Source organism: Marmota monax, unplaced genomic scaffold (assembly GCF_021218885.2).
Source record: "Marmota monax isolate L192 unplaced genomic scaffold, Marmota_monax_Labrador192_F-V1.1 WCK01_AAM20220418_F8-fsc00106, whole genome shotgun sequence".
Taxonomy (NCBI): Eukaryota; Metazoa; Chordata; class Mammalia; order Rodentia; family Sciuridae; genus Marmota; species Marmota monax.
This window is the reverse complement of record NW_026695218.1, coordinates 5,965,681-5,979,249: the sequence shown is the minus strand read 5'-3', so window position 1 is coordinate 5,979,249 and position 13,569 is coordinate 5,965,681. Positions and strand designations below refer to the sequence as shown.

General features: G+C 40.9%; 1 protein-coding gene across 4 annotated transcripts; it reads left to right on the top strand.

Moving 5' to 3' along the window:
- The first annotated feature begins 295 nt into the window (after positions 1-295).
- On the top strand, positions 296-13,548 carry Ino80b (INO80 complex subunit B). 4 transcript variants are annotated; one of them, XM_046432259.2, is made up of 9 exons: positions 298-445; positions 5,728-5,839; positions 9,709-9,859; positions 9,942-10,033; positions 10,748-10,827; positions 11,055-11,247; positions 11,459-11,577; positions 11,768-11,937; positions 12,929-13,548. In XM_046432259.2, exons 4-9 carry the CDS (start codon positions 9,984-9,986, stop codon positions 13,457-13,459), a joined length of 1,143 nt encoding a protein of 380 aa, XP_046288215.1. In that variant the 5' UTR covers positions 298-445; positions 5,728-5,839; positions 9,709-9,859; positions 9,942-9,983; the 3' UTR covers positions 13,460-13,548. The 4 variants fall into 4 exon arrangements, with proteins under 4 accessions (XP_058431103.1, XP_058431102.1, XP_046288215.1 ...); XM_046432258.2 differs by having other exon boundaries at positions 9,937-10,033; XM_058575120.1 differs by lacking the exon at positions 10,748-10,827 and having other exon boundaries at positions 296-445.
- Positions 13,549-13,569: the final 21 nt, after the last annotated feature.

Genomic DNA, 13,569 nt, shown 5'->3' with positions numbered 1-13,569 from the left:
TCATGTTGGCCTTACACTCCACAGGATAACCAAATTGCTACCAAAAAGTTTGGGTCTGCATCAGGCTTAAATTTAGTTGAAAAGATGACATCTGTTTCACAAGACTCCGACACATATTTGGGATTCACAGTGAGCCATTTGGAATCATTTATCCACCCCAAACCAATCACTGTAGCCAGAGGGTTGACTGAACCTGAGCCAATTGTTGTAGCTAAGAGTGTTCTGTGTTTCAGTCTGCCAATCCTGATTCACTTGTGCAATCCTGGATTCAATTCTCGGCACCTCCTAGTTGGAACCCAGTAAACTGGGAGTGTGAGAGAAGGAGAGGAAGAGTTTAATCCCGAAAGAATGTTCCAGATACTATTACCAAAAGGTGAGGGAAAGGATGATGGACATCAACAAACATCCTCTATGCATAAAAATTTACATGAAGAATGGACTTCTAGTAAGTAGAAAAATAAATCTTTTTTGTTTGTTTGTTTGTTTGAGTGATTGAACCCTGGGAAACTTAACCACCAAGTCCCATCCCATCCCTTTTTTTATATTTTATATTTTGTTAGAGACAGTGTCTTGCTGAGTTGATTAGGGCCTTGCTAAGTTGCTGAGGCTGGCTTTGAACTTACAATCCTCCTGCCTCAGCCTCCTGACTTGCTGGGATCACAGGCATGCACCGCTGTGCTGGGAAGGAAAAGAGATTTTTTTAAAGTATGTTTTTAAAAAGTCCATGGCACCTGAGATAAACCTCAAAGGATGAGTGAAGGGAAAGAAGAAAACATTTTTTCTTAATTTCTTCATATATCAACTATCACTCCTTTAAGCTGTAAGCTCAGCAGGGAAGGACAGTCTGTTGTCCAGTTTTATCCCCAGTGCCTGGCACACAGCAAGTGCTCAATAAACATCTGTTGAAATAAATAAAAGAAGCAAGCAGATTTGAGAATGTTTGACTAAGAGGTATTTTGTTGGATTAAAACAATTATTTTCAAATGTTTGTTTTTCAGCAAAAGAGATTTTTTCTCCCCAAATGAAATCTTACCCAGAATATGTGAGATTGATTTGAATCAGTGCCACTTGTGGAAGCACTAGCTGAAGGCTCACACCATGTGCTCTCCACAGGCCCTTGGCAGCCCCCTTCCATTAGGGAGCATGGTACTGTGACCCTGGTCTACCAGGCACAGCAACAGCATGCACTAGAATCCCAGCTACTCCCGAGACTGAAGGAGGAAGATGGAGATCCAGGCCAACCTGGGCAATTTATCAGGACTCCATCTTTAAAAAGCCAGGTGTGGTAATACATGCCTGTAATCCTAGCAACTCAGGAGGCTGAGGCAGGAGAATCACAAATTTGAGTCCAGCCTCTGCAACTCAGCAAGACCCTGTCTCAAAATAAAAAATAAAAAAGGCTAGGGACATAGCCGAATGGTAGAGCATCCCTGGTTCAATCCCCAGTATAGGGTGTTGGGGGGAGGAATTAAAACAAATTAAAATGAAACAAAACAATCCCTCCAAGCCCGCAAACTGAAAATTCCTGGTTTAAGACCCCAGCAAGGGCTGGGGTTGTGGCTCAGTGGTAGAGTGCTTGCCTAGCATGTGTAAGGCACTGGGTTCAATTCTCGGCATCTCATATAAATAAATGAATAAAATAAAGATCCACTGAAAAATTATATATATATATATATATATATATATATATATATATATAAAAGATCCAGGCAAAAGGTAAAATAAAAAATATTTAGAAAGAAGGTTGAGTTGAAATCTTGCCTGAGTTTGTACTCATTGGGCTGAAGATTTTGAAAAGGAGAGACACAGAATTATATTTTAGAGATCATAACTTGACAGCCTTTTGCTAAAGCAGTTGGAGGAGTTGCAACAGTGAAGCCAGCTGACATTACTCTCTACCAAGAGAGGAGAAGGAAGGACCAAAATGTCTTTAGATTTATTTATCTATTTTCGTGGTACTGAGAATTAAACCCAGAGCCTGTGCATGCTAGACAAGTGCTTTACTACTGAGTTTACCTCAATCCTTTCTATTTTTGATTTTGAGACATGGTTTCATTGAGTTGTTGAGGCCATCTTCAAACTTGTAATCTTCCTGCCTCAGCCTCCCAAGTTGCTGGGATTACAGGAGTGATTACAGGTGTCCACTGCACCCAATTTTATCTTTATTTTTTGCAGGATTAGGGATTGAAACTAGGGCCTCGCCAGGATAGGCAAGTGTTTTACCACTAAGCTGCATCCCCAGCCCTTCTGTGGGTTAATTTTTAAATTAAGTTTTATTTGAAAAATATTTGAAAATATGTATACATATTTTTTAAAAACTAATGCTATTTTTTAAATACTAGAAAGCAGAAATAAATAAATAAGATTATATCTTCCTCTCTTCCTAATCCATTCCCTGAGGAAATCACTGAGTGAGTTTGATTCAGTAATGTTTCAAAATATACTTGTTTATAAGAGACAGTGGCTGAATTTTTCAGAATTGTGCATGTCAGTTAACACTGCTTTAATTAAAAATTCAATGACATAAATTTACAACTAAATAAATTATATTAAGGCAAAGGTGATAAATACTAAAAACTCATCACTTCCTGATCATTTTAGTATATTTTGCTTTTATCTCTTGAGGCCATTTTCATGTATAGGATCTGTACGGTGAAAATGCTATCTATTGAGGTGCACATCTCTTCCCAACTGTGTTCAGTGATGTCACATTTGAAACTCCATTGCTGGGAATAGCACACAACGGAAATAGGTGAACATTACAAATCAGTGCTGTTTTGTTCTGGGGAGCTTTGTTAAACATTTACCAGCATGCCCCTGGTGCATAGCCTTGCCAACTGTCCCCTTTTTTATGCCTGTAAGTATATGTCCCTGACTAGGAAGTAGATATTTGAGGAAGGTATTTTGAGCCACAAAGGATAAAAATCATCTTCCTATTTCTACAGTCTCCCACAGGACAATACTGGAAGGATTAGGGAAACATTGACGTTCCCTCTTACCTCTTCACCGTCCAGGGGTAAGCACTTGGCCTAAGTCAAACAACTGGAATGTTCCCAACTGGACTTTGAATCTTGGAGTACAGACGAGACCTAGTTCGTGATATGTTCACTGTGCCTGCAGCCCCTGAGGAGAGGGTGGTGGTACCAGCAGGAAATCCTCACCAACAAGTTCCTGTGGCATGAATTCAGGGTGGCCTTGGCATAACCTCAGTCAAATGTTCCTGTTTTCTAGCCTGCCTTGGTTCTCACTGCTTATCTGGGAAAAGTACAAGATGAGCCCAAACATTTTGTAGTGTCTGAAAGTTAAAAAAAAAAAAAACAACTCAGAAAATGATAGAGATATATCAAGAGGAAACAGAAGCAAGCCCAAAGGAATGCCAACTGATCAAATATGGGACACACAGGAGCATCAAAATGATAGCAAAAGCCCAGAGCAGTGGAGCATGCCTATAATCCCAGCTACTGGGAGGCTGAGGCAAAGGGATGGTAAGTTTGAGGCCAGAGAGGGCAACTTATTTTATAAAAATAAAAAGGGCTGGGGGTGTAATTCAGTGGTAGAGCTCACTCAAGTTCAATCCCCTGTATTGCACACTTGCACATGTGCACGCGCACACACACACACACACACACAAAATCAATGGATTCAACCCATTGATTGAAAGAAACAGGAATCTATACAGGTATAAATAAATATATGTAAATAAATATAAGGACATATCTCTTCTTTAAAGTTGAATGCCAACTAATAGATAGATATAAATACAATAATAAATATAGGTCACCATTTGGCAATTATTACAGCACATAATAATGTACCAATGGATAGAGGTTCAATGGAGAATAGGATACTAAGGTAGTTTCAGAATGTTTCCCCTGAGAATACTTGTTATTTACAAAGATAAAAAGGGTGACTTATAGTGGAAGAAGCTGGCAGACACTATCTTGACCAAGGTTATCATCTATGGTAGGATGGGTTGACATCATATGTCTCCTGATATAAGACGCTGAGAAGACCACAGCATAATTTTTGTGTGCATGGTATTTCTGCTACAAATTTATAAGTCTGGACCCAAGGGCACACCAGACAGACCCAGGCTGAGGAACATCCTACAAAATAAAACACCATACTCTAAAATTATAATGGTCATGAAAGACATGATAGGAATAAAGAAGTGTTCTGTATTGAAACTGATTAAAGAGATGTGATAAATAAATGTAATAGATGATCCTGAGTTTGGACTTGGAGTGGAAAGGAAAAGGAGATATTGCACATTTGTGAAGTTTGAATGGAATCTGTGAATTGGATGGTGGTGTTGTTTCAAGATTAATTTCCTGGTTGGTAAGGTTGCATGAAAATTATAGAATATTGTACTTGTTTGGAGGAAATACATTCTGAAATAATTAGGAATGAAATAGCATCATGTTTGAGATTTTCTCTCAAATTGATCAGGAAAAAAATGAGAACCAATACGAGCATAGGTAAATATTAATAATTGCAGAATCTGGCATAAGAAGATAAGAGTTCTCTGTATTCTTCTTACATTTTTTCTATAAATTGGAAATATTTCAAAATAAATTAATTTTTAAAAATAAAGGCAAGAGCCAGGTGCAGTGGTGCACACCTGCAATCTTGGGAGGCTGAGGCAGGAGGATCACAAGTTCTAGGCCAGCCTCTGCAGTGTAGCAAGATCCTGTTTCAAAATAAAAAATAATGGGGCTGGGGTTGTGGCTCAGCAGTAGAGCGCTCATCTAGCACGTGCAAGGCCGTGGGTTCGATCCTCAGCACCACATAAAAATAAATAAATAAAATAAAGGTATTGTGTCCAACTATAACTAAAAAATAAAATATTAAAAAAAAATAAAAAGGGATAGGGAGAGGGGTGTAGCTAAGTAATAGAGCACTTGCCTAGCACCAGAAAAGCCATGGGTTCATACCTAGTACCCCCACACACAACAAAAGGAGGCAGAGGAGGAGGAGTAAGAGGAAAAAAGAAAGGGCTAAGAACTCTTTCAGAAGGAATTCTCAGCCCCTAAACATGTTTAAATCCCTCCTACTATAAACAAACAAACAAAAAAGACCCTAAAAACAAAATAATGAAGTCAGTCATCACTTACTGTGGCTACTTCCTCCCTGCTGGACATCAGGATGTAGCTGAAACGTGGCCAGGAACCAGGCCAGTTTCAGGAAGTCTCTGTGTGAGACTGGCTCTGTTATTCCCTAACTGTGTGACTTTTGCCAAGACATTTCATCTCTCTGAGCCTCAGTTTCCTCATTTTTTTTCATATGTAATGGAGTATAATTTCTCATTCTTCTGGTTGGACATTATGTAGAATCACACTGGTCATATAGTTACATGTACATGGGGTAATAATGTCTGATTCATTCTACTATCCTTCGTACCCCCATACCCCCTCCCCTCCCTTCACCCCCCTCTACCTAATCTAAAGTAACTCTGTTCTTCCCTATCATCCCCCCATTGTGAATTAGCATCTGAATATCAGAGAAAACATTTGGCTTTTCGTTTTGGGGGGTTGGTTTATTTTGCTTACCATGATATTCTCTAGCTCCATCCATTTACCAGCAAATGCCATAATTTCATCCTTCTTTAAGGCTGAGTAATATTCTACTGTATAAATATATCACTTTTTTATCGTCTGTTGAAGGTTGGTTCATTGAGCTGCTATAAACTTTGATGTGGCTACATCACTGTAATATGCTGATTTTAAGTCCTTTAGGTATAAACCGAGAAGTGGAATAGCTGGATCAAATGGTGGTTCCTTTCCAAGTTTTCTGAGGAAACTCCAAACCTCTTTCCATAATGGTTGCACCAATTTGCAATGTGAGTATACCTTTTTCCCCACATCCTCATCAACAATTATTGTTGTAGTTTCCTCATTTTTTTAATATTTATTTTTAGTTGTAGTTGGACACAATACCTTTATTTTGTTTATTTATATGTGATGCTGAGGATGGAACCCAGGGCCTTGAACATGTTAGGTGAGCGCTCTACCACGGAGCCACAACCCCAGCCCTAGTTTCCTCATGTAAGATGGGAACAACTCCCTTCGGGAGTTATCATGAGGGTTAGGGTAGAAAAAGGCCACGAGTGGGGCCTGGTTGTACATGTCTTAATCCCAGCAATTTGGGAGGCTGAGGCAAGAGGACTGCAAGTTTGAGGCCAGCCTCAGCAAATTAGTAAAGCCCTAAGCAACTTAGCAACACTTTGTCTCTAAATGAAAAACACAAAAAGTGCTGGGAATGTGACTCAGTGGTAAAGCATCCCTGGGTTTAACCTCCAGTGCCACCAAAAAATAAAAAATAAAAAAAAGAAAGAAAGAGAGAAACCACATGAAAACAAGTTATAAACTCTTAGGTCTTCTCCAACTGTTTATTATGAGTGATTCTTCACTTTAACTCCCAGTGACATGGGAATATCACCTTCAAAGCTTTCTAAAATGCATCCTCTCCTCAGAGTTCCACCTGCCCCCTACAGGACTGCACAAAGCTGGTCACAGCTTCAGTGCAGTGTGTGTGTGTGTGTGTGTGTGTGTGTGTGTGTGTATATATATATATATATATACACACACACAGAGATATATATAAATATGTATATATGGGTGTTGTTTATTCCTCCTTTTCTCAACCTTACCGAACATTGACAGTGTGAATGGGGATGACATCAGTATAATAATGGAGTCCTCAAGGGATGGAGGCAAATAAGAGTCCAAAAAGTGCAAGAAGATGAAGAGGAAAAGGACCAGAAAAAGAACCCAATGAACAGCTGACTGCCTGTCCAGGGAGACCCTGCCTCAAAATAAGATTTTTAAAAAGGCAGGGAATGTAGGTCAGTAATAGAGTACTTGCCTAAAATGTGCAAAGTGCCTGGGTTCTTTATATAAATTTTTTTTTAAAAGAAACATTCCCTCTATATACTTTACCTAGAAACATGAAAGTCATTAATTATTATTATAACTATTACTATTTGCTAGAAACCTCTTATGTGCCAATACTACCCTAGATATTTTGCTTTCTTGATTTGCTTTATTCCTTCAAAAAAACCCTATAAAGTTGATCCTACTTTATTCCATTTTACAAAGCTAAAATCTGAGATTCAGAAAGCTTAAATAACTTTGAGTCCAAGGTTGCACAGATAATAAATGTTGGAACTTGGATCTGATAATAGACTTGTATAACTCCAAAGTCCAATCTCTTAATCACTCTACTACATTGACTTCTTACTCAATTCCCATACATAACTACATATTGATACTTGATCATTTTTATCATTGAAATGTCTCTCAAATAAGTTATTTCCTTTTTCTTTGCATTGTACACTCATATATATATATAAATATGTATATATGGGTGTTGTTTATTCCTAAATTGCAAATGTAATGTACATTGTAAGAAAGTGCATTACAGACCTAGATAATAAAAGTGCCTAAACCCCCAATTCTTCTTTTTTATGCACTAGGGATTTATCCCAGGGGTACTGTACCGCTGAGTTCATCCCCAGTCCTTATTTATTTATTTATTAGACAAGTCTTGCTAAGTTGCTAAGACTGGTCTTGAGCTTGATATCCTCCTGACTCAGCCTCACAAGTCAGTGGGACTAATTATAGTCATGAATCCACCATGCCAGCTAGTGGATTATACCTTTAAAAATGGAACCACATTATCTTGAAAAATTTTAAAATTTATCAACACAATCTGATTCAAATGTATGATATGTCAAGATCATTGTACTGTCATGTGTAACTAATTAAAACAAATAAAAAATTATCAACACATACAGATATACCTTGTTTTGTTTCTTTTTATCCCCTGGTATTGGGAACTGAACCCAGGGGTAATCTAAAGTTAAGCAACTTCTCTGTCCTTTCTGTTCTTGCTAAAATACTGACCCTGAATTTAGGATCCTCCAGCCACAGACTCCCCAGTTGCTGGGATTACAAAAGTGTGCCACCATGACTTGTTCAGGAGATGGAACCCTCATGTATTCTAGGCAGGCACTCTACCTCTGAATTGTATTTCCAGCCCCCAACTTTTTTTCCGGGATTTGAAAACTATGGCCCCCCACCTACTTTCTTAAGTAAATTTTACTGGAATACAGGCATATTCAGTCTATGTCTACTTTTTAATAAAGTCTACTTACTATTTGACCCTTTACTAAAAGAATTTGCCAACTCCTGCTCTTCATCTTTGCTGTAGCCTGTTTCTCTTCTGATGATCTGTTTACCAAAACTATAAACTTCATGAACATATATAAAAACATTTTTCCTATTTAAAATGTGTTTTTTTCCAGGTTTGCTTAGGTTTGTCTGTGTAGGATGCAATTAATTCACTAAAATAAAATCTTTGACTACAAAGATCTCCCTTTAGATTCCATACCCCTGCATATTTTAAAGAGTCCACTTCAGTTGCCTTTGTACCTGATAGGATTTGTCTATTTCCTCAGACTAGTATTTGTAAACCTAATGTCATGACTTTTGCTGTTGTCATTGTTCCTTCCTCCTCATGTGGTCCTGCAGACACAGCTTGAGCATCAGCATGCTCTATCATTGAACTGTGCCCTTGGCCCTGCAAACTTTATAGTTAATTACTTCCATATATGATCCATGAAGCTGGCTCATTTGTAATCTGTTGTTTCTTTGGGAAAGATGTTTCACTTTTTCAGGTTTATCATAACAATTCTTTTAACAAGATAAGAAGAGCAGTATTTCAAAACTTAAAAAAAAAAAAAAAGCTTACGAAAACCTGAGTGATTTATATTAAAAAGTAGAATACAGGGCTGAGGTTGTGGCTCAGTGGTAGAGTGCTTGCCTAGCACGTGGGCTCAGTCCTTAGCACCACATAAAACTAAATAAGTAAAATCAAGGTATTGTGTCCATCTGCAACTAAAAAATATTTTTTAAAGTAAAATACAATGTAACAAGCTTTAAAATAGTGACAACAGAGTCAATAAACCTAGGTGGTGATATTTTTAAAAAGCCTCATAATTCTAGAAAAAAGAATGCATTTGCTATTTAAAAAATTCCAATCATAGGGGCTGGGGTTGTGGTTTAGTGGTAGAATTCTTGCCTAGTGTGCGTGAGGCACTGGGTTCAATTCAATCCTACATAAATATAAAATAAAGATATTGTGTCCACCTATTGTGTCCAACTAAAAATTAAATATTTAAAAAATCCAATCACATATTGGCTTTGGAGCCAGCTATTCTGATTTCAAAGTTGTAATATTCAAGATTTCATAGCACCTCTTCTACATTACAAAAACACAAACCAAGTCTAGGAAGTAGGCTCTTAGTGAAATATGATCTCAGGTTTTACATCTATAATATGTGAAAGAAAAAATCTCAGAGGGTTCAATTATGTAATAATAAATTTAATTTATTATATAATATTTATATATATTTATTACGATGTATATTATATAAGTATATATAATTTATATATGACTATATATAATTTAAATGATACTCATAATCTCTTCAAACTGGTGGTTTTGTCTTCATTGTTCATCATTTCTGCTATTACCAGTACCTGTCCTTATCTCCCTTCTTTCAGATTCTGCTACTACCAGTACCTGTCCTTATCTCCCTTCATTCAGTTGTGAAGCAAGCAGAAGCCATTATTATTACAGTAAACCATCTTAATACCAACACCTGTTAAAACGACTCATTTGCTTTTATTTCTGTCATTCCTAAAGGGACAAGAAAAGGAGATTTTCAACACAGCAGATTCAGGTCTTCTAAAACTGGAATACATAGCTTCATTTCCCCACAAAATCAGTCTTATTCTGTAGATCCAGCTACTCAGAAGTCTGAGGCAGGAGGATCATCTGAGCCCAAGAGTTTGAGGTCAGTCAAGGAAGCCATAGCAAGACCATCTGTGATACCCTGGGCTATTTGTCACTGATATGTTTTGTTTTCTTCAGCACAGCTTTTCGACAGCTCTGCGACTCCACCGACCTTCACTTAAGTGATGTCCCAGACCCAGCGGTGGATAGATGCCCACAAAAATAAATCTACCAGGTAAAGATTCTGCTTCCTTCATGTCAGAAGCACAAAATGCGATAGTGTGGCAGCCACTTCTGGGGGGGAAAAATCCCCCAAACTAATTTTTGATGTCTATCAGGATCCTTGGATTGTTTCCAAAGTGTTACAAATCACAGGTATCTAAATTCTGTGTCAATTTTTACATTGCTCAACTTTTCTCAGCAACGTGGTGTTCCAAATTGTATAGATACACCGTTAATTGTCCATTTCCCCACCGATGAGATTTTAGGCTTAAATTCCACCTACTGGGCTCTTGAGGCACTTACGCTGTTAAGCATCTTGCTGGCAATGTACTTTCTCACGCATTCTTCTACCGAAATGTGAGCTCCTCTAGAGAAGAGTTAGTGTTCATTTTCACCTTTGTATTCTCTTAACCTAGCTCCCACATTTGGTCTGGGGTATAAGTTTACCAAGCTTGAGTGTAATAATTGGCTCGTCCCGGTGGAGTTCTGGAATCTAGTGTGGAGAGGCGGAGCGAGGAGAAAGCCATGCCCTATTTGGGCCGTTCTGGCTCAAAGAGCCCGGAACTTTCGTTGAAAGGATCGTTGTTTCTCGGGGGGGGGTTTTGGCTGCAAAGCGTGCCCCGCACAAGCATGGTTGCCATGCACCGGAAGTAGAGGTTTATTTTGCGGGATTAGTTCTTCCGCGGGGCGGAAAAGGCATGTCTGCATGTTTCCCGACCATTTCCAGACCTTTTCCCTTAGAGGACCCCATGAGTAAGCTGTGGCGGCGCGGGAGCACCTCAGGGGCTATGGAGGCTCCTGAGCCGGGTAAGCATTTGCCTATCCAACTTAGGCCTTCTTTGAAAAGGAGTTCTTTATGCTTCTTGGAGCGTCCTGAGTACCTTGCCACAGGTGGGAGGAAGAAAGGCGGTGCTGTCGTTATGGCAACAGCTAGTACCGCAGGAAGAGGGGGTCCCCTTTATGAGTGTTAGATTATTCAGGGTTTCCTCTGCCACGGTTTGGCCGAACGCCGCTGACAGGCTCTCCTTCCGCAGGGGAAGCGCTGGAGTTGAGCCTCGCGGGTGCCCATGGCCACGGAGTGCACAAGAAAAAGCACAAGAAGCACAAGAAAAAGCACAAGAAGAAACACCATCAGGAAGAAGAGGCCGGTCCCACACAGCCATCTCCCGCCAAGCCCCAGCTCAAACTCAAAATCAAGCTGGGCGGGCAGGTCTTAGGCACCAAGAGGTGAGGCCAAGAGGTTCTAGAGTTTCCCTGGGGAACTTTAGGAGCAGGCGAAAGTAGAAACTGGCTGGGCTTTCTAGAAGACAGAGAAGGCACTGTGAATTTAGGTCCCAGGTTTAGGCAGCCAAAACCCAATGGTGTAGGGAAGGCTGTGATGTATATACCAAGCAGGAAACACTTGGTCACTTTATAGAGTAGTGTTTTCTCTCTGCAGTGTTCCTACCTTCACTGTGATCCCTGAGGGTCCTCGTTCACCCTCTCCTCTCATGGTTGTGGATAATGAAGAGGAACCTATGGAAGGAGTTCCCTTGGAGCAATACCGAGCCTGGCTGGGTGAGAAGGACCTGGAGGTGGGGAAACTGGTGTTTTTTTTTTTGTTTGTTTGTTTTTTTGTTATACCTGAGTAAGGAAGGGGGTTGGTTCTGAAGTAGGTGAGAAATTTTAATGTCCTAGAATTAACTTGGCCAAACAGGGGCCCTCATCTAAACAATTCTACTCATATCTCTCCAATTTTCCTTCCCAGATGAAGACAGTAATCTGTCCCCCTCTCCAATTCGGGACCTGTCAGGGGGGTTAGGGGGCCAGGAAGAAGAGGAGGAACAGAGGTGGCTGGATGCCCTGGAGAAGGGGGAACTGGATGACAATGGAGACCTCAAGAAGGAGATCAATGAACGGTTGCTCACAGCTCGACAAGTAAGTTAATTTCATTCTTTATTTACTCATCAAATGTGTATTTGGAACTTGCAGTGTCCCAAGCACTTTGCTAGGCAATGAGGCATCAATGGGGAGAAAAGACAAACTTTCTGTTTTCATGGAGCTGATAGTCTAGGGTGTGTGTGTGTGTGTGTGTGTTGGGAGGGGGGATAAGCAAATAATTGCAAGATGCTCTACAGTTTATGACAAGAAAAAGGTTGTATAATGAAAATAGAAAGTGGCAAAGAGACATTAGGTGTACACTTCAGGGAAGGCCTTTTTGAAGCGGTAATAGTTCCAATATCAGAGGAGTTCTTCAGGCAAAAGGACCAATAGATGCAAAGCCCTGAGACTGGAACTTACCTAGCAAGGTAAAGGAGAAGAAAAATTGTGGCTAAGCCACTGGTGGGTTGTGTGCAGAGAAATAACATTGGGTTTGCGTTTCAATAGATTACTTTAGCTTCTATGTGGAGAATGAGTCTTAAGTGATAGAAATGGGGAGTCCAATTAGGAAGCTAAGAGATGGTGATGATTGGAATCAAGTTTAAAGTGGAAATGGAGAAATCAGATGAATGCTGGATATATTTTGGAAATAGATATTTGATGAAAAATGGAATCATGGGTAACCCTGAATTTTTGGCTTGAGCAGTTATCCAGTTGATGCTATCTATTGAGATAAAAAGATTAAAAACAACAAAAACCTCCAGAAGAGTGGCAGAGTTTTGGTACATAGGGCAGGCTGGTAATATTACTATTTTTTTTTTCCCTTCGAGAGTTGAGAATCTAAACCTGAATATCAGGAGAGACCTGGGAGGAGGCAGTATTAAGGACCCCAGAAGAGGGTGCTCATTAATTCCCCTTCTCCCCAGGTCTGCATTCCTCAAGATCCTATATGTTCGTTCCACGTCCCCTCTGTCCCTTCCCTGGACCTGGCGGGCCTTCCAATTCCCTCTTGCTCCATTTTCAGATGCTACTCTTTCTCTTTCCCCAGCGAGCTCTGCTCCAGAAGGCACGGAGTCAGCCTTCCCCGATGATGCCGCTGCCTGTCGCTGGGGGCTGCCCGGCCCCTGCCCTCACGGAGGAGATGCTGCTGAAACGCGAGGAGCGAGCCCGCAAGCGGCGACTGCAGGCCGCGCGGCGAGCGGAGGAGCACAAGAACCAGACAATCGAGCGCCTCACCAAGACTGCGGCTCCTAGCGGGCGGGGAGGTCGGGGGGCTGCGCGAGGCGAGCGGCGGGGAGGGCGGGCCGCAGCCCCGGCCCCCATGGTGCGCTACAGCAGTGGGGCACAGGGTTCCACTCTTTCCTTCCCACCTGGCGTCCCCTCCCCCGCTGCTGTCTCTCAGCGTCCAGCTCCAACAGGCCCTCCTCCGCGCTGCTCTGTCCCTGGCTGCCCTCACCCGCGCCGGTACGCCTGCTCCCGCACGGGCCAGGCGCTGTGCAGCCTTCAGTGTTATCGTATCAACCTGCAGATGCGGCTTGGGGGACCCGAGGGCCCAGGGTCCCCCCTTTTGGCTACTTAATGCCGTTACCAAACCTGGACTCAGCGCTCTCTTCCCATGCCTGGTTTTCAGTGTCTTCCCTACCCTATTAAATTTCATCCAGTGTCTCAGCTTGTACGGACTTGGGGGAG